The sequence below is a fragment of the Mustela erminea genome, chromosome 13, assembly GCF_009829155.1.
Source record: "Mustela erminea isolate mMusErm1 chromosome 13, mMusErm1.Pri, whole genome shotgun sequence".
Lineage (NCBI taxonomy): Eukaryota > Metazoa > Chordata > Mammalia > Carnivora > Mustelidae > Mustela > Mustela erminea.
Genome location: NC_045626.1, coordinates 91,282,930 through 91,303,697, shown reverse-complemented (window position 1 = coordinate 91,303,697; position 20,768 = coordinate 91,282,930). Strand labels below are relative to the sequence as shown.

Below are 20,768 nucleotides of genomic sequence, written 5' to 3'. Positions count from 1 at the left end.
TTGCATTCAGTGCTGCCCTTGAAACTTCACCCAAGCTGAAGATTCCGCACAGGAAAGGTATGTTCTCATCGTGGCAAAAAAATTTCTGTTTGATTTCAGGAAGCCAACTGACATGCATTTGCTGCCGACAAGGGTGCACGTGGACCCCAGGTGTCAGTGCTAACAGGTAGAGGGCCGGGAGGGGCCAGGATCTGCCTGTGCGAGTCTCAGAGCCCACGGCTTGCAGGGACAAGAGGGGCTGACTGCGGTTTTCTGGATCACACGGCACGGGATCTGCGGCTCCCGAGAGTCCGCTCTGTGCTCTCCTGGGGGCAGTGAGGACAGCAGGGAGGTGCTAAGGCCCCGAGACAGAGGAAGGACCCGTCCGCCAGGCTTCAAGCACATCCTCGGACTCCCGGAATCAGGACAAACTCGGCCTTGCCCCCCATCCACCGCAGCCGGCGCGGACAGAACGGCGGGTCTGGCAGGAGGGCCAAACACGGGCGTGGGGGGCTGCCCGGTCCTGTAGAGTTTTACGGGCACACAGCCACTCCGATCCCATCACAGGTCGTCGGAGGTTGCTTCCAGGCTTCCACGGCGGACTCAGTAGTCGTGACAGAGGCTTTATGGCCCATAAAGACCGAAATATTTACTCTCTGGCCCTTTATGGGAAAGTTTGTCAGCAGCTGGCGACAGTTGCGATTCTACTGGGTCACAGCACATTGTCCCCAACTGCGGGCACACGTGGAGGTCGGTAAACAACAGTTCCACTTGCTCTTCCCTCTCCCAGCGGAGGCGGAAGGGAGCCCGGAGGGTGATAGGAACCCTGTTCTCCCCGCCCTGGACCCCGCCGCGGACAGGCCCAGCCGAGCCGGTAAAGCCCCATTGCAAGCATCCCCACAGCTCGGCTTCGGCCTGGCCGCCGCGCGGAGAGCCGCAGGTAGGTAAGCCGGCGGGAGGAGTCCGCTTCCCTCGGAGTCCTGGGTCTGGAAACGATCCCCCAAGCCCCGAGAGGGCATCTTTCTGGGGAAGGCGACGGACTCCGCTCTGGCAAGTGCAGGAGCTCCGGGAACCACACACACGAGGGCCGGCCCCGTCCCCCGCTGTAAGGAAACCGGCCACCGCGGGCTTTGCCAGGACCCGCGGCCCCGGCTCTACGGCCCAGCCGGGCTGTCGTGCCCCCGACCCCACCGTCTCCCCAAAGGCTGCGGACATCCGGGCGGCGGGGGAGGGCTGCCTCGGAGACGGGCGGCCCGGTTCCAGGGTCGCGGTTCCAGGCGGCTGGTTCCAGGGTCGCCCGCATCCTTTGTCGGCGGCTCCAGCCGCGGCCGCTCCCGTCCCGAGGGGTCGGCACACCCGCCGCGGCGCCGGCCGCCCGCCCCAGGCCCCGGAGGCGGCACGTGCCGGGGAGGGCAGCGGGGCCCCAGGAGAGGAGCGGAGCCTCCCCGACCCTGGCCTCCGAGGAACCAGCTCCTCCCGCGTCTAGGTGGGCTGACCCCCCGCCAGGCCGAGGGGGCCACGTGAAGAGACTCCGGCAGCAAGAGAACAGGACAGGCCGCCGCCATGACGGGCACATGACCCACAGGGGCCAGTCACAGCGTTCCCTGAATTTCCACAGAGCCATGTGAGCAGATCCGGCCAATGACAGAGCAGGACGCTCTGATCGCCATGACTGGGGCCCAGGCGGGGCACATGACCCACAGGGGCCAGTCACAGCTTTCCCTGAATTTCCACAGAACCATGTGAGCAGATCCGGCCAATGACAGAGCAGGACGCTCTGGCCATTGATTGGAGGGCGCCGGGATGGATACAGGACCCAAACGGGCCAATCACAGCCCTCCCTGAGTTTCCATGCACACATTAGGGACCACAGCTGCTGTCCTTCTGAGACCTGAGGACCCAAAGCCGTGGGGTAGAAAGCCATGTCCCTAGGGAGGGGCCCGCCTGGAGAAGAGCCAGCACAGAGGAAGGCACAGGCAAGAGACAGAGCGACCAGGGCAGGAGGCCTCCTCTGGGCTCCTGGGTCCAGCCGTGCCTGAAGCCTTCCTCATCCCCTGAGGACCCAGCCTCCCCGCCCACCACCCAAGCCCAGTCACCCAACCAACCCTGACTGACGCAGGTGTGTGCTGTTGTCCCCCACTTCCACAAGTGGCAACCAAGGCTCAGGCCGTGAAGGCACGCATCCACCACGGCACAGGGAGTACCGGGCAGCTGTGGTCACCTGACTACTGGACTGTCAGCCTACATGCCCAGTGCCACTGAACCCCCAGCATCTGAGGTCCTGTGTCCCCTTTCTGGATCTAATAGCGAAGCCCCAGGCATTGGCACTGTGAGTCCCCTCTGGTCCCGCATGCCTGTGATGACCCGGAGGCAGGGGTGTTTGAGCGGTCAGCCTCCCACTGCCCTCTCCCTGTCCTGGGACCTGGGATACTCACTTGGTCTTGGCTGGCTGGATGTTGTCCAAGTAATCGTGCATCCTGTGGTAGAGAAGGCCCACGATGGTGGTCCAGGCTGCGGAAAAGCGGAGGGTCACAGACGCCTGTCAGCCTGCCAGCAGCAGAGCGCCCAGCCAAACCCACTTGCCCAGCAATGCACAGTGCCAGCCCTTACACCCAAATCCAGGGGCGGGTGTGGGTGGAGAAAGTGAGGGACTCTCAGGGGTGGAATTTTGCATGAGCCTAAGTAGAAACTCTGTGACCCTTCAGCTGTGGATTTAACTGTGGCAATGACTGCCTGATCCTCCCCTGAGCCGACTCCAGACACACAGATGCTGCCGCTCCCGGGGAGAGCCTCACTCGCCAGGAATGCTAGAGTTTCTGTGGGCAGGAGGTCCCTGCTCCAGCAGCGGTCACAGCGCCAGCCTCCAGTTTTACGCCGTCTGGGTGAGCGTGTCCTGTTTGCTGTTGGCATATGGAGCCATTGCAGCCACACGAACACGTGAGCAGGCAGCAGATGCGGGATTTACAAGTGGCGGTGATCACGAAGGTGTCCTTTGTGCCTTTTGGCTACATCCCATCTCTGCTATGTGACAACGTTGAAATAGGAATCATTTTTGATGTTGTGTCCCTCCACTATTAGCACGGAACGCTTGAGGGAGGAAGCGGTTAGCTGTCTTCCGGAGTTCCTCGCGGGTATTTGTGGAATAAGTTAAAATTTCAGGAAAATATTGAGCATCCTATCACTCTCACGGTGTGCCAGGCAGAAGCGCTTGGCTCATTCAATTCTCAAAACAATTTTGTGAATCTAGTACTAATATTGTCCCCATTTTACAGACGAGGAGACTATAACATATGCAGGTTCAGTCACAGCCAGCAAGCGGCTGAACCAGGCTTGGAGCCCAGGATTTCCAGCTGCTAGTCGGTCCTTGTGACCAATAAGTTCTGCTGCCACAGGGCAGAACATGAGGCCGTGGTCCCGCTGAGTATGAAGAATGGAGGGTTCTAGATCCTGCAGCCGGGTGGCGTGAGATGAGCAAAGATCATATGTGCAGTTGGCAGACCACAGCCTCATCCCCAGACACCCCGTTTCTGTAGTTCACCCTGTGTTGGGGGGGTGTTCCTGTGACATCTCCAGGTACCTTCCACATAGGCAAACAAAAAGGTAGAGGGAGCAGAGGTGGGCCCTTGCAGGGTGTTGAGGAACGCCTCCTTGCTGAGGAGGAGACACTGTGATCCTACACTACCCAGGCTGCTCTTTGTCCCCAATTTCTGGGCAGTGCATGTCCTCTGGCCAGATTGTCAGGAGCAGAGACTCAAAGACTCCCCCGACAGCCCGAGGGATAAGCAGTGGGGGCATTCACTTTTCAAGGGACCAGAGGGGCTGGCCCTGCAGCAAAAATGACCAGAGCTGCCTGAGCCACCTGAGGGGGACAGAGAGCCCCGGATGGACACCCTCACCTAGCCTGAGTCCACCCTGGGTGGGGGAGGGGGCACGGCCCCATCTCTTCATAGTGTGCTGACATGTCACTATGCCGCTCTGGGAGGACACAGCTATCTTTCACAGTGGACCTGAATCACCTCGAGAACCTGTCCAAAATGCAGATTCCCAGCCCTCCTCCCAGTTCCAGTTCACGAGGCTGGGGTGCCCTTGGAATCAGCATTCTGAGTTAGCTTAGCAGCTCAGGCGCTCACCAGGACTCCCTGAGCCAGCCCCCAAGAAATGCTGGCCCAGAGCCGCTCCCGCAGGAACAGGCGAGCAGGCGTGAGGACTGTGTGTCTGCAGGGTCGCAGCTGCCCGCACATGTGCACGGCCCCGGAGGTCCTGGGGCGGCCTCTGCAGCTGCACTCACCTTGGCTGCGGAACGCCTCGTGGGGAACCTTGATGTAGCTCTGCCCCTGGGCTGGGAAGCGGTAGTGGGAAGAATTTATGGTCTCGGGCAGGAGTTTAGCCACAGAAAACTCTGAGAACAAGCCAAAGACAGGAAGCCACAGTCAGTAAGCTCCAAGGCGCAGGAAATTGGGCTGTAAAGGCCCATCTGCTTCTGCTTTTGCTAACAGAATGAGCTCCCCTGGGCAGCGTAATTACCTCTAGATAATAACGACCTGAACAAAGAAGGGTCCAGGGAAGTCATTTCCACCGTATGGCTGCCTCATCCAGCTGGCCACACACAGTGGGGAACTTGTGGCCTGAGGTGACCCCTCCTTCCCTCGGGGCAGCCCGTCAGCTCTCAGAGCTGCTCCTCACCACACGCCGGGGCACCCCGGACACATGGGAGAAAGAAGGTGCCGGAGACGCTGGCCTTCCGGCCATCGGTCACTATCTCGGCCGACAGTCCCATTAACGCTCACCTCCGTGGGTCAGTTTAGTCCCTGCCCCAGAGTCTGGCTTTTGTGGGAGAGTATCAGCTGCGCAATGCTGCTTTAGATAAAGACTTTTCAAAGGGAGGGCCATGAAGTCAGAGCAAGTAGGACTCTGTGCCGATTATCTTGGAAAGCAGATTTAGGCCAAGCCTCCATCTGGCTCTGCAAAACCTGATTCTGCAACCTTTTATTCTACAGATGCTCAAAGGAGCTGCTGCTTTTTGACTCCCATTCCGAACGGAGATGACTGTCACCCAAGATCGGCCCAGCCCCCGAGTCACCATCAAATGCTCCCATAGCTTTGTGTCCGCATCCTGGCTGAGCACATGGGCCCTGATCTCACGCTCCCTCCACAGCGTGACTTTGCGTAAGGGCAACACAGTTTACAAAAGCAGAGAGGTGTGTCTGAACCGATGGTGTGTTTGCTGCTACGTGTGTGTGTGTCTGCACACCTGCACGCATGTGTGCCTTTGCCCGTGTGTTTACGCGCTGTGTGTACAGAGGCGTGGGCTGGTGTGTGGGCACCTGTGGGCATGTGTGTGTGCACTGTGTGCTCATCTCTGCAGGTGTGTGCGCGCCCCTGTGCAGATGTGTACGTCCCTGCTTGTGCGCGTGTGGGTGAGCACGGGGCTGGCAGAGCAAACCGCACAGGCCAGCTGGCCTCCGGAGTCCCCTGCCCCGACACCTGCACCCGTGGCTGCATCCCACCCCGAGCCGACCAGTACCTGCCATGGAAGAAGAGCCGACGATGGTGACCTGGGGCTGGCTGGCGTCCAGGTTGGAAGAGATGTGGCCCATGACGGTGTCGACGGTCTCGATCAAGCCCAGCACCATGGCGTTGTCCTGAACACAACGCCACATGAGGGCACTGAGACAATGGAACCGGCACCACCAACGCCCTGAAGCCCACCCGAGGCCCACCCGCCCAACATGCCGCCGGGCTCTGCACTTCCCCCCCCCACCCCAGCACCCAGCCACAGCGAGAGCCCACTGCGCCCGTGGAGGCCACGGTGGGCCAGGCCCGTGCTTTCTAAGAGCAGACAGGAAGGAGCAGGGAACAGCCCCGCACCACACCTCTCACGGGCGAGGCCCACACGGCTGAGCTCACAGCACACAGACATCCCCGGTCACCCAGGTTGCTGGCTGCGTGGCTTCTATGCTTAGACAGCTGACAGAGACCTGGGCCCAGATGCACTCAGAACTCAACTCTGTAATCTCTGACCGGCCTGCCCTAACCCCTTCTGTTTCAGGAGGAGGGGGCTGATTGTCCCCAAGTCCCCTCCAAGACAAGGACACCAGAAGCTTCATCCCAGCGTCCATGCATCTCTGCAGACTGCTCAGACTGAGCTCCGCCCCCATCACCAGACACACCGCTATGGGGGGACAGGGCCTCTCGGGCCCTCAGGGGCACGGTGGCTGTGCCTCTCTGCCGCCGGGCCCCTTCCCCCCTTCCCGCCTTTCTGGAAGGCGTCTGTTTGCTAAGGATCCTTACAATTCTCTCACAGACGCACACTCCATGAGAATCTAATGAGCTGGGAAGAGAACATTGAGGCCAATTTTAGACATTTTCTTTGAGGCCTGTGGCCTGATTTCAATCAGCCGAGCACAGTCAAACACATGGAAATCTGTGTCTCGGGTGTGCACTTCTGCTGGGCGGTAGCTGATTCATCCTTTCTCTCGAAGGCACGTTACAGACCGCCTGCGTCTGAAGAGCTTCATGATTATTCATATCTTGTGACACAGCCTTCAGAGAAAGTCACTTTAAAATGACGCTGATGAAATGGGTCTGCCCAGGCCCTCCACTGGCCATTCTCCAGGGCTCCTGGCCCTGTACACAGACGCCCCGCCCCCCAGAAGGTGTGGACTGTGGGGGGTTGTGCCTTTTTAGAAAGAACTTGTTTCTAGGTAAGACTGTATCAGTCTTCAAGGCAGGTCCCTTCTTTTCCTCCCCCTTTTGCCCGTGTTCATTCCATCCTGTTCCTTTTGAAACTGTTCAAATAAAAAGTCCAGAGACAAAACCTACTGCAGTCTCATGAACGGCCTTTCTGCCTCGAACTGCCAAATACTGTTTAAACATCATAGGGGTTCAGGGGAACGAGCGCTTCAATCCCACACCAATGTGGCTGCGAGTCTGCGGAACAAAGCAGTTCTGAGTCCTCCGGCCGCCGGGCAGCCTTGGACGCCACGCGGTGAGACCACATCATCAGAAAACGAACAGAGCCAGGACCCCAAAGTCACGGACTGTGGAAGGGCTCCTCGGACCCACTTGGGACTTTGCAGGAGTAAAAGAAGTTTCAACTGCTTCACCACTGAAATGCGGGGTCTCTCTGTCACCGCAGCACAACCTCACCTGGGCTGCCTGATGTGCCTCCTGTTGCGGGAAACCTTCCTGCACGTAGCTAAAGACGACCCAATTAAAGCCGGCAGCGGTGTGTGGGATGGGACGTTCACGAGAGGCCTCACGGTCACAGCCCGCCTTAGGGCTTTCGGTGATGGCTCTTTTTAAAAGTTTTTGTCATCGGCACTTCCTGCCTTCTCCACAACACGTAAACTTGTTTCATTTGTTAAATGGTAAAGTCAATGCAGTTACTTTTTTTTTTTTTTAATTTATCAGAGAGAGAGGGAGAGAGCGAGCACAGGCAGACAGAATGGCAGCAGAGGCAGAGGGAGAAGCAGACTCCCTGCCGAGCAAGGAGCCCAATGCGGGACTCGATCCCAAGACGCTGGGATCGTGACCTGAGCCGAAGGCAGCTGCTTAACCAACTGAGCCACCCAGGCGTCCCAATGCAGTTACTTTTAAAAAGAAAAAAGTATATTCCATTCTCCTTTCTAATTATTTGCAGTTCAGGGGAAATGAAAAGGGTTTTTTTGGTTTTTATGTTTATGATCATGAAACATATCATCACATGTTCCATTTTTTTTTTCACTTAATCTACATCTAGGGATCTTTAGACATAAAACATGTTTTTCTCTTACCACTCAAGAACAATGTGACTGTAAAAAATATTTTATTAAAATGATAAATAGGGGCGCCTGGTTGGCTCAGTGGGTTAAAGCCTCTGCCTTTGGCTCAGGTCATGATCCCAGAGTCCTGGGATCGAGTCCCGCGTCAGGCTCTCTGCTCAGCAGGGAGCCTGCTTCCCCCTCTCTCTCTGCCTGCCTCTCTGCCTACTTGTGATCTCTATGTCAAATAAATAAATAAAATCATTTGAAAAATAATAAATGATAAATAGAGGTCAACCTAGTATACACTCCTCATGCAGACAGGCAGCTAATTCCCAGCTCAGAGTCAGGAAGAATAACACATTAGCGACACCCGCACACTTCCTGAGCCCCATAGAAGGCACGGCCCTTGAACTCAGTTGCAGATTTGGTCAAAATGAGCTCTAATGACCCAGATGGCAAGACCGGAAGGTGCATCATTTCTCTCAGAAATGTGAATTGGGCCATATTTACACCACTTCTAGGAAGACACAGCGGTTGGCAAAGTGCATACATTTTGACAACCAAAAATGTTCTTTTTTTTTTCCTTACCTCTGACACATCGACCCAACTGGGTAGTTGAAGAACCTCTCCCATGGTCTTTAAGAAAACCTAAAGGCAGACAAAATGACATTGCTTAGCACATATCCTTAATGCTCAAAATGTCAAGACCTTTGATTTCTCCATGTCTTATCAAGCACTGGCTGGGTTTTACATACGGTCATAAAGACAAACAGCCCCCATCAGCACAAGAGGTCATGTTTTACAAAGTCCTTCAGAGCTGTCACCTTGTTCACTCCCTGTGACGAGCCGCTCATCAGTGATAAGCAGGCAGATGTCAGAACGAACACAGCTTAGTCATGGAGAAACCCCGAAGCACGGGGCCGAGAGAGAGAAGCGGCCCTCGGGGCTGCCTGTTGAGTGAACCAGTGAATGAGCTCCCGGGAAACCACCTCTCCATAAAGAAGTTACTCGGGGACCCTTGGTCGAATCAGCTTAACATTATGTTCGGTTTGGCTCACGACTGTTCTAAAGGAAGTAAATTAGCTTTTAACATGTTTAAGTGGGGAGGTTTAAATGAAAATATGTGCACTTCTGGCTTCCTTGGAGAAGAGCAGAAGCTCAGGCCACCCCGGCCCACAGTCCCACACAGCCACTGTTGGCCAGAGTGAAGCGGGAGCGGCCCCCTTGGTCAGATATGTGTTCCTCCGTGCACCCCAGTCCTCACCACTCTCTATTGCCTGACACCTAGTCCAGTCCATATCCCTCATGTTGCCTTTTAACTGTTTGTCTCCTACTACAGACACAGAATTAAACTTTAAGTCTGACTAGGGCACCTGGATGGCTCAGTGGGTTAATAAGCCTCTGCCTTCGGCTCGGGTCATGATCTCAGGGTCCTGGGATCGAGCTCCGCACTAGGCTCTCTGCTCAACAGGGAGCCTGCTTCCCCCATCTCTTTGCCTCTCTACTTCTCTCTCTCTCTTTCTCTCTGTCTCTTATGAATAAATAAATAAAATCTTAAAAGAAAAACCAAAACCTTAGATCATCGAAGTCTCCCATATCTCCACCAAACTGCCGTCTCAAGAATAAATCACATTCTTCCTCACACTTTAAGGCACCAAATATCTAGAGAATTCATCCTCAAAACTCCTCACTCTTTCATTGCCTTTATCTGATAAATGCTGATTAAGACCCTGAAGAGCAAGACCTTATGAACAAAAGACGAACAAAATATTGGGCTTGAGGTCTAGTGGGCAGAATTTATAATCTAGGAGAAGAGTCAGCACGTCAAAAAAAGAAAAAAGAAGAAAAAAAAGATCACCTAGTAAAGTATTGAGGCTTGAAGACCATACAGCTCTGTCACACTCAACTCTGCCATTGTAGTGCAAATGCCGCCACAGGCCACTCTCACTAAATGAGCATGTTCCAATAAAACTTTATTACAAAAACAATCCACACACCAGATGCGGCCTAAGGGCTATAAATTGCTGATTCCTACTCCGGCAGAGCAGTCTGGTGGGATAAAAATAGAATGCCGGCCACATTTCCACTTTTAAATTTTCTAGTAGCCACATGATTTGTTTGCATGCGTGTATGCACCTGCTGGGCGGGGGGCGGCAGAGGGAGAGGGGGAATCCTGATCTCAGAACCCTGATATGACCTGAGCCCAAACTGAGACTTGGGGCCTAACCGACTGAGCCACCTGGGATGCCTCTAGTAGCCATATTTTTAAAAGTAAAGAGTAAACAGATGAAACTAATTATGTTTCTACTAATTATATATTTCAAACTAATTCTACGTCTTTCTTAGCCCCATATTTCTAAACTGCCAAGACCAAAATTGTCAATTCAATATTTTATGTTCTTCTCTTTCTCCTAAGTGTTAGGAATCTGGTGTATATGTCCCATTTAGAGCCTGGATTTTGGGGGCGCCTGGGTGGCTCAGTGGGTTAAAGCCGCTGCCTTCGGCTCAGGTCATGATCTCAGGGTCCTGGGATCGAGCCCCGCATCGGGCTCTTTGCTTGGTGGGGAGCCTGCTTCCTCCTCTCTCTCTGCCTGCCTCTCTGCCTACTTGTATCTCTGTCTGTCAAATAAATAAAGTCTTAAAAAAAAAAAATTCTTTAGAGCCTGGATTTCACGTCTCACATCCGACTTTGAATTCACCACAGTTCACAGACTCCCCAGCCAGATGTGGCTAACGGGCCCCATATCACCCAGCACAGGAAATGACTTCTCGCCATTTTCCTGTCCAGTTGCTAGTGGTGGGAAGCCAGGACATGGAAAACTGGATATTATTTCTCATCGAATCAGAGATGGGCAGGGTTCGGGGATGGATGGAGACACTGGAGAAGCCGCCTCTCTCTCCACCCCCACGGGGGCAGGAAAGTGAGCGGGGCCGTCCTTCCGCTTCGGGGCGCCTGGGCACCCAGGACATCTTCTCACGTGCTCCTCGGGTCTGCCTTCTGCCAGCAGGGCTCCCAGAGCGCCCACCTAACACCACTGTCATCAGCACACACGAAACACACGAATGCTCACGGATCCCCCGAGCTGAGTGTCCTGCTGTCTCCCCCACATTGCAGCAGGGCAGAGACCGAGGACCCAGGACAAGGAACCACTGAGGGACGTTCAGCCCTCAGCCAGCCCTCTGCACCCTGCTCGGACCTGTAAGCTGCTCTTTCCGGGAGGAACCCGCTCAGACGGGACTACCCCCTCCACCTCGGCCCAGAACCCCGCTGCTGCCCCTCTACCCGCCAGGGACCCTCTACCTCGACCTGGAGGGTGTTTAGAGGAGGGCGAGAAGTGGCAGCACCTTGATTCCATGCCATCAATGGCACGTTAACTAAGTGTTTTAGGTGACCTTGGCCATTCCCACTGACCTGTAAGTCACAGCACTGTGGGTCACAGTGCGTGCAGATGTGGTCTAGTTTCCTGCGGTTACACCTGCCAAGACCCAGTCCCACCTTCACCTGTCGCCAAGGGAGGCAGAGGGGCTGGAACTGGAGCTGCGCGCCCCGAGGGCGGGCGGCCGGGCGGGTGCAGAGACGGGAGCCACAGGGAGCCGGGGCCGAGCTGAAGGAGGCCCCAGCGGCTGGACGGAGCTGGCGGGACAGGCCACGCGACCCAGTGGCGCATGACGAGTCTGGAACCCAGACTGTCACGTACGAGTCCCTGACTTCCTACAACTCTGTGCAGATTGAACAAAACACGCCTGTGTGGGTCAGGATCTGGCGCTTCGCCACCCCCGACCGGCCAGGCACAGAAATCAAGTCGCTTTACCTGGGTGAGGTTCAGCGCCATTTCCTGCGAGAGAGGCTTATTGGGTAATTTGAGGGACACGTTTCGCAGGTAGCTCAGGATGGCTCCTGGACTCTGGAAGGTTTTCCTCGCCTCTGTCAAGTTGGTTATGACGGGATGGTAAGCGTTGGTGGGCACCTGAAAGAAAGGACAGGCCTGATTCCCGCTCGGGACGAAAGCCGAGGAGTCCCACGGAAGTCCGCTGTGCCCTCTTACAGCCCCGTGATGACAGCGGCTGCGCCGACGGTGTACCGGGAGGCACTTCCGCGACTGCCTGCCACGGACTGAGCTTTCACCCTCTCGGCAACTTCAAGAAACGCGCACCCATTTGAGATGAAACCAAGCGTAGGGAAGCTCACCCAGAAATACACGTGGAACCAGTGTTTCAACCTGCACCAAAGGTACGAGAGTCTGTGCCCTCCCGTTTCCTTAGAATTCCCAAGGAAGGGAAAGTGGGGGGATTACAGGTACTCATTCCAGAGGGGAACGTTCCTGTAGCGACTGATCTTCCCTCAAACGTCAGGAGAAGGGGCACAAAGAGAAAACGAGCCTCGGCACAGGTCCCCCCTTCTCGCCGCTCACTGTGCCGCCGGCCCCGGAGACGGTCTCAGTGTTTGTGTCCCTGGGCAGTCTGGTTGACTTCCTTTTGGCCCCTGAGGCCACAGACCACAAGAAGCAGAGGGCTTTCCCTTCAGTCAGCCTGAGCATCCGGAGTTAGTGCCAAAGCTAGCTTCCCCTCCAGGGCTGATTTCTTCCCAGACACTATACTGCCAAGAAGAGAGAGCCAGACTGTCCCGTGGAATTCAGTCCTGGCACACAGGCTAAGCAGAAGGGCTTCAACAGGAAGGGGGACGGAGATCAATGCGTGTGCTTACCACGGCGTTGCCTGGGGAGGTCATGAAGACGCTTGGTGGTGTCGAAGACGACAAAGCATGCTTTCCTGGAAAGAATCAGTAACGCTTGATTAGGGACTGAAACACGGTCCGGCTTTCGCCCTAAGGAAGGCCTGTCTTTACTCAGGACTCTCCAGCTTCAGGCACATCCAAGACAGCCTGAGAATGTTTTGAGTAGGAATGCTGCTGGAAAGATGAACGGCTAATAAATCAGCTTCATGGGCAGATGGTATGGATTTTCCCAGGTCACATTACTTTCCTATTTACGTTTCAAATTGCTTTTGAACACCCTTCATGCAAGTCATCATATAAAGCGATGATTTTATACAAGCATTTACCGATTTCAAATAAATAGAGAACCAGAAGAAATTGCCCTCACCGCATCGGGACCAGCTGGGGTTGGAACACAGAGGCCCGTTAGTCTCGGGCGAGGACAAACAATCCGTCCGGTCAAGCCTCCCCTCCCAGACAGGTGGAGCAAGATGGGGGGGGGGACTGTTCTCTCGAGCCCCTTCGACCCCGAGGATTCTAGCTTTGTCTCCTCTAGTTGGTTAATTAATCGTAAATTATTACAGCTATGTTAAACCTGGCTCTGACGGACGGCTGGACGGGGCCGCCCGAGAGACTTCTGGTCATTTCCTCTGTATGTGATTTACGTCACATGCCCAGTCTTCAGAACCAAGTGCCCAAGCAACATGGGGTGTGATGAGTCTAGTTCTGGTTCCGCAAAGATGCATCCACGTGCTCCTGGGACACGTAAGGGTTAAGGCAACACCTCTCCTGAATCGCCCCCAAACTCCGACACCACCTTCGCAGGGCACAGACAGGAACGTGGCCTGAAACGCTGTGCTGTGTGGGGCTGGTGCTGCCCATCCGAGCCCTGGGATGTCCTGGGGACACGAGTTTGCTGAGACAGCTGCAGGAGCCAGGAACAGCGACACCTCTTTCCGGGGTTAATAAAGCGTTGAAGTATCAGGAAACCAGGGTTTGTTGGAGGCTTTCAGTAACACAAATACAGACAGCGTCTTGGTCTCAAAGGGACAAATCTCTGAATCTTAGGCTATGAAATGCAGGAGATTAATATCTTTTGTATTGTACAGGACCTGTATTTTGTCTTTATGTCACTCATGTATAAGAAATTAATTCTACCTTCTCAGTGACAAACGAGCGTCTCAAAGACGGTGGTGGGCAGAGATGTCCTGCACGCACAGCAGCTGTGCCTGGCTCCCAAGAGCCGCAGCCCCAGTCCCTGGGGGTCCCCTCGCCTCTGAGTTGCAGATGCACCTGGCCCCACTGTCATGACCACCTCTGCCAGAGGCGGACGATGACCCAGGCTTCAGGCCATCAGCGTACTCTGCAGGCCCCGGGCACAGGGCTTGGCCCCCAGGGAAACACAGGGATCATTCTGGCCAAATGAGGGTCCTGGGCAGCCCTGCTGCAGGAGATGGCAAAAAAGAGAAGCTCTCGCCTTCTGCTGAGGATGGGGAGGGAACGCAGAGGGAACGGCAGCCCTGCTGGCATCACAAGAAGGAGCAGCGTCAAACACAAACACTCTTAGTGACACATGTGAGCACCTAGAGCAAACTGGTCCTGAAGCAGATGTTCTATTGTTTCCACTGTGTAAGGCTGTTTAATTCCCTTCTTGCTGTAAATCACTTTAGTTGTGCTTTCTGTCATGTAATCACAGGGTCCTAACAGCTGAGGGGTTCACTGTCAGACCCCGAGGGGAGGCTGGCTTTCCACTCCTGGTCCTGACCTGTCCCTGCTGTCAGCGCAGTGGCCAACCAACGGATGTTTACAAGCGACTGTCATTTTTTGGCAGATTATTTTATGTTAAAATAAAGAATCAGGGTGTTCAGCTGTTGGCAGAATGAAAACGAATGAAGGGTAAGGAAGTATTAATCTTAAAACAGTGGAAGTGTTGGGAAAACCTGCCACGGGCAGGCACCGTGCTGATGCCTTACCCCGGTCACTGTCTATCCGCGGAGCCCCCGCCCCGCAGCTTCCCCCCAGTTACAAAGGAGAATGTTGTGATTTGGAATGGTTAAGACACAAAAAGCCACTTGCTACCACTCCGTGTATGCGGAAGACCCAGAAGAAGGATCAGCGGCGGCCACGGCTGCGGGGACGACACAGGGAGCAAGAGGTGGTGGGTACTGGACTCCCGTTCCAGGTGAAGAGATGATTTTAAAACCAGAAAGGACAGCTGCCCACTGTGGGGAGCACAGCAGGTACCAGGGGACTCCATCCCTTCAGATGGTGGCGTTTCTGTTCCCTGCATTTTACCTCAACAGAAGTGACCCCCAAGTCCCACGGCTCACCGAGGCTGAGGGAAGATTTGAACCCAGGCTCCCTGTCCTGTGGGTCCCGTCTCTGAACAACCACTCTGTACCGAGCAAGAAGAGGCATCCTCGGGACTCTCGGAACCCCCTCAGGGTCTGGCACGCAGGAAGCACTGGGTGAACCTTTGTTGATCGAATGCACTAATGGGCCTGGAATGTCTGCTCCCAAAGCTGTCCGTTATCACCCACCACCTACACCTCGAAACCCCCCATGACCCGCAGGATACTCCTCTCGGGGTCTCTCCTCTAAGTTGCCAGTTCCTCCATCTTAGGGAACAGGTGTTCTGGAGAAGCGGCTGGATTTCTGAGGTTCATCAGGATGCCTCGCCACCCGCAGCGCAGACGGCCCCCTCAGGAGAGGGAGGAGTGAGACGTGCTGGGAAGGGAGTTGGACAGAAGGAGCCTCGTCCTCCCAGAGATGGGCAGAGCTGGCCCGAGCCCTCCCCCACATGCCCACTCACCAATGGCGGCTGTGAAGTACATGGAGATCTCGTCCGGGGTCAGGGCCCGTTCCCAGATGATGAACTCATCAAAAGCTCCGTCCTCATAACGCTTGGTCTGGTCCTGCTCAGACCCTATCACGAGGTTGACGCTGGGCTCCCCGTAGGCGTGCGACACTTTGCCACTTGGGTCGGAGGTGCTCAAGGTCCCGTTGACGTAGACTTTCAAACCCTCCTTGGATTTCCATGTAAACAGGACATGAGTCCAGTAGGGACCTAGAAAGAGCAAAGATCACTGTTCTGCTGATGTGGAAAGAGCTCCCCATGTGTGTGTCTCCTAGTTGTTAAGCACCTGCCTCTTGAGATGATTAGTCACTCTTGACCTTGGTGAGTCCTCACATGGGTCAGAATGTACATCTGACTTTTCCTCAGAAAGATGCAGAGGGAAGAAATTACCCCCATCCCCAAACTCCAGAAGCAGTCCAAAGAGACCTTTTGCTATTTTAAATTAGATCCTTTGCTATTCTAAATTAAAATGAAATAATAGCTAACGGTCATAACTTGTTCAAAATTTTTTTTTGGTCCTGCCTAGGCCATCACAGTGCAGGTCAATAAAACTTATCTGACAATAAAACTTATCTGTGGGCCTGATTCAGCCCACAGCAGTTGGTGTGCACCTCTGCTCTGACATAGGACGTGTGATATCAACCAACATAGTGGGACCACGGTAGGACCACCCTCCCCCGGCTCACTCTCCTTGGCACGAGAACCACAGTCGCCAATAAGAAGAATGTTCCTCAGACTCTGACGGCAGCTTGCCCCACAAAGGGCCTCACTTTGTTTGGCAAGTGCTGTGTTAGGCATCTCATGGGCTTGCTTCTGGAAGGAGCAGGGCAGCCCTACAAAGGGTGTGTGTCACTGTGAGCCAGGCATCACCTTAAATCACCCAGCAATTAGCTACTGGAACATCACCAAAATAAAAGCTTCTGCACAGCAAAGGAGACCTCTAACAAAACCAAAAGGCAGTGTGTGGAATGGGAGATGATAATTGCAAACAACATATCCGATAAAGGGTTAGTACCCAAAGTATATAAAGAACTCATACAACTCAACAACCAAAATAAATAATCCAATTTTTTTAAATGGACAGAAGATATGAACCGTCACTTCTCCAGAGAAGACATCCAGACGGCCAACAGACACGTGAGAAGATGCGCCACATCACTTGTCATTGGGGAATGCAAATCAGAACCACAATGAGATCCCACCTCACACCAGTCACAATGGCTAAAATCAGCAACACAGGGAACAAAAAGTGTTGGCGAGGACGCCAAGGAAGGGGAGCCTCCTACACTGCTGGTGGGAATGCACGCTGGTGCAGCGACTCTGGAAAACAGCATGGAGGTTCCTCAGAAAGTTGAAAATAGAGCTGCCCTATGACCCTGCCATCACACTACTGGGTATTTACCCGAAGAATACAAAGATATGAATTCAAAGGGCTACATGCAGCCTTGCTGACGGCAGCATCGTCTACAACAGCCTGACTGCAGAAGCAGCTCGCGTGTCCATGGACTGAGCGGAGAAAGCAGATGTGGTGGGTACATAAGACAGAATATTCCTCAGCCATAAAAAACGGGAAATCTTGCCTCTTGTAATGACAGGGCTGGAGCTGGGGCATCTAATGCTAAGGGAAATAAGTCAGAGAAAGACAAATACTCTAGGATATCACTCAACGTGAGGTTTGTGAAACAAAATGAAAAGATATGAACCAAAAAACAGATTCTTAACTATAGAGAACAGATGAGTGGTTACCAGAGGGGGAGGGGTGGGGGGTTGGGTGGGTAGAGATTAAAAACTACACTTATCATGATGAAAAAGAAAATAATTTTTTAAAAAGATAAAGTTCTGGGGCAGCTGGTTGGCTCAGTGGGTTAAGACTCTGCCTTCAGCTCAGGTCATGATCCCGGGGTCCTGGGATCGAGTCCCACATCGGGCTCCCTGCTCGCAGGGAGCCTGCTTCCCCCCAACTCTCTCCGCCTGCCTCTCTGCCTACTTGTGATCTCCGTCTGTCAAATAAACAAATAAGATCTTTAAAATAAATAAATAAAAATAAAAAGATAAATTTCTGTCAGTCAACCAGTCCATCACCACATAGCAATTACTCAGGCCCTTCCCTAGGGTTGGGCCGCTTCCTAATCCTGAGTCTCTGGAGAGCACTTGGGTCCTAAATGGGTCCAAAGTATGATTTATCACCTTTAAGTTTAAAGCAAGAATAACAGATGTCTTCAGTGAACAGAGAGTGTGTCTCCAGGCAGAAATGTTTACAATTCTTCCCATTTCCCGGGGTGGAAAAACAGAGTCCGGTAGACTTTACCTTAGGACATGCTGAGGAAACCTACCAGATGCCCCTACTGTGTCAGCCCCACGGAACACGGAGATAGGACTCTTGCAGAAGAACCTGACTTGGGTAGAACACGCTAAGTGCCATGAACGAGGTACAGGCCATTCTGTGGCGGGGAGGGGCCGAGAGTCTTTCTGGCCTGGGACCAGAGAAAGCAAATGGGCAGGATTCTCCCGGCGCTCTTGCAGAGGCGAGGTGGAGAGCCAGGCTTGGGGAGAACGAGTAAGGGTCCCGGCTCACACAGGGGGCAGGTTGCAGAGGAGGGTTCAACCCAGCCACTTCGGCTCTGGCGTCGTCCAGGTCTTAACCAACTGGGACACACAGCCTCTTTAAATGGGCCAGAAAATGAATTGTCCTTGAATGTGTCCGAGAGATCATTTCCTGCTGGAGGCCTTCATTCTTCCCACCTCTCGCTCCCGGCTTACCTCCCGCTCCGTGCTTGCCTCCTAGTGCCCGGCCCGGACTGGGCTCCCCCTCAACGTTACTCTAATACTTCTCTCCCAAGTGCATTTTCCAAGTCAGACCCTCTGCTCCCCCAGCTTCCTGCCCCGGGCCTCTGACTCGTTTCCAGTGCACAACCCGGTCTCACACCAAAGAGAACACAGGAATCTCCAGACAACGCCAGGAAGACCCCACAACACCCCCAGTGTGTACGCAGCCGCCTGCTGCCCCGCACTTGTCCCAGAGCACCCCTCCCCACAGCTCCCAGGCCTCCCCCCCAGACCGCCCGTCCTCCCCCGGTCTTCAGCCTCTGTTCCAAAAACTGTTCACAGCATATTCTAAATATGGCCAAGTCTATACCACTGGGGTGGGGGGCATGGGAAGGAGGGGGAGCAGGAGAGGAAGAAAGAGGCAGCAGGGGAGGGGAGGGGACAATGAGGGGCAGGAGGGGGGGGGCGAGGGAAGGAGGAGGGAGAGCTAGAAGCAGGGGCCGCCCTGCGAAGCACCTGGTGTCCGCTACTGCATTTCACGCCCCCGGGCCACGCGGGGCACATCCCAACACTACCTTCCCTCTAGGACAAAGCAGTGGAGGCCACGCGCCAGGCAACCCGAGGCAGGCGCACGGGGGAGGGAGCGCAGGTGCCTGGCTGCAGGACGCGGCCCTCTCCGGTCCGTCTCCCCCGGCAAGCCCTGAGTGCCGAGGCCAGGCCGGGCCCTTACCTGGCGGACTGAAGGTGGCCTCCCAGGTCATGGCGTTCTCCCGCGTGTACAGCTCCACGGAGCCCTTGCCGCCGCTGGAGCAGACCCTGAAGCCGTCGGAAATGACCTGTCCCCCGTAAGCAAAAGGGGTCGGTCTGGACGCCTCTCCTTGTGTCTTCCAGAAGAAAGAAAACGTGACCCCTGAGGGAAGGGCGGGGACAGGGTCAGGACTGACGGACAGCAGAAGGGACCCCTCCCCAGAAGCAGGGGGTTCTCTCTGCCCCTTACTCTCCATGTGAAAAGCCTTTTTTCCCCTCTGGAGACAACGCGTGTTCAATTCAGGAGACACGGGCGATGACAACAGGCCACGTTTATGAAAAGCTCACCGAGGGCTGGACACTTTCCCAAGAGTTCTGAGTGAGTTATCTCCCTCATCATCACCTATGCACATGAGGCCACTGAGGCCTGTTTGTCCCAGGTCACCAGACCGGCATCGGGCTCCCACCCAAGCTCAAACCTGGTGACGGCCAAGGTCACAGATAACCGGCACCGTCCTACGCTCGCGCCTCCTCTTGGTCCAGAAGCGTCTTTATGGCAACTCCTGCTACAACCTTTCCTGCAAGCGTATTTTACAAAGAAAGGAACCAGCCCATGCACACGGGCTTATACACCACAACCTAAAAACACTTCTTGCATCACCAGCTTCCTCGGAGGTCTGTAAACACACCCGCACACCATCGTGCCGCGAGTCTGCATGGCGTCACATTCTAAATCGGGGCGGCTCGGGCTCCTTCAACTTCTCACTCTTCAGGCAGAACCAGAAGCTCAACCTCCGGGTACGTGTCAGATTCTATCCTTTAGGATAAGGTCCTAGTGGGGAACTTCCAGTCAAAGGCGGGGACCGCTTTTAAGGGTTTTGATGTTTAGGAGATTCATTTCCAACGGAGTCACAGAGGAGGCAGCGAAGACCCTGTCCCCCAGTCACCTTGCAGGCCTGGGTGCCGGGCTCCTCGGGGAGGGGACACAGGGACCGCAGCTGGCCGGAGGCTCCTCTGCACGTTAGGCTGCCCATCACCGCCTTCCCGACCTTGAACGGCTTCTGTCCTGCCGGGCTCACTGCAGTGAAATGTACCCTTTCCTTGCATCTGAGTCAAGTCCGTGTGCATGCATGTGTGCACGCATGAGAGACAGACAGACAGAGAGCATGTGGGTGAGTGCTGCCCTAGCAACCTGGGTGAACCTCACGTAGGAGCTGGACATCATCCCGGCGGCCCCACCCCGCCCCGTCTGGCCCAGGCGGGAGAGGACGGTGCCCAGAGTTGATCAAAACCAGCCCGTGACTCTGGGGTTGAAGACAGGGGTGGAGGGCCCTTCGCCCTGGGCCTTATTTATACAAATGTCACCAAACTCAGACTTGGGGCCTTATCTTCAATGAGATCCTGGACACAGCCTGAGTCCCCGAATCAGCTGACATGCACCATCACACAGAACCAACCACCTTTACTGTGACGCCTTATGGACTGACGCGTCTGTTACAAACTGTCGTCTTGTGACGATCAGACTGGATCATGTTTTGTGGGCTCCGAGCCCTAATTTGGTTCATGAGAAGCATGTAGAAAAGCATAATTTAATAACCCCAGATTGGGGCGCCTGGGTGGCTCAGTGGGTTAAAGCCGCTGCCTTCGGCTCAGGTCATGATCTCAGGGTCCTGGGATTGAGCCCTACATCGGGCTCTCTGCTCAGCGGGGAGCCTGCTTCCCCCTCCCCACCTCTTTTGCCTGCCTCTCTGCCTACTTGTGATCTCTGTCTGTCAAATAAATTAAAAAAAAAAAAAAACCCAGATTGGAGTTTCTCCATTTTTTTTTCGTTAATATAAGAGGAACCTCAAAATAATTGGCAGAGGCCTGGACCTTTCTTGACCTGTGAGAAGCTAGAGTACAACCCCAGCTCGCACGGGTGTGTGCTTAGGGCTTCCGAGGAAAGTAGAGAGCCCCCCAA

The 20,768-nt window shown here is 54.6% G+C and overlaps 1 protein-coding gene across 3 annotated transcripts in view; it reads right to left on the bottom strand.

Annotated features, from left to right (window-relative positions):
- Positions 1–20,768, bottom strand: part of ADGRD1 (adhesion G protein-coupled receptor D1) — a 123,565-nt gene that overhangs the window by 78,941 nt on the left and 23,856 nt on the right. For all 3 annotated transcript variants that reach the window (XM_032309835.1, XM_032309836.1, XM_032309837.1), the window contains 8 exons: positions 18,792–18,971; positions 15,251–15,505; positions 12,430–12,494; positions 11,537–11,692; positions 8,313–8,372; positions 5,504–5,621; positions 4,268–4,378; positions 2,415–2,490 (listed from right to left, as the gene is read on the bottom strand). In XM_032309835.1, coding sequence (XP_032165726.1) covers positions 2,415–2,490; positions 4,268–4,378; positions 5,504–5,621; positions 8,313–8,372; positions 11,537–11,692; positions 12,430–12,494; positions 15,251–15,505; positions 18,792–18,971 — 1,021 coding nt within the window. The remainder of the gene's footprint in view (positions 1–2,414; positions 2,491–4,267; positions 4,379–5,503; positions 5,622–8,312; positions 8,373–11,536; positions 11,693–12,429; positions 12,495–15,250; positions 15,506–18,791; positions 18,972–20,768) is intronic.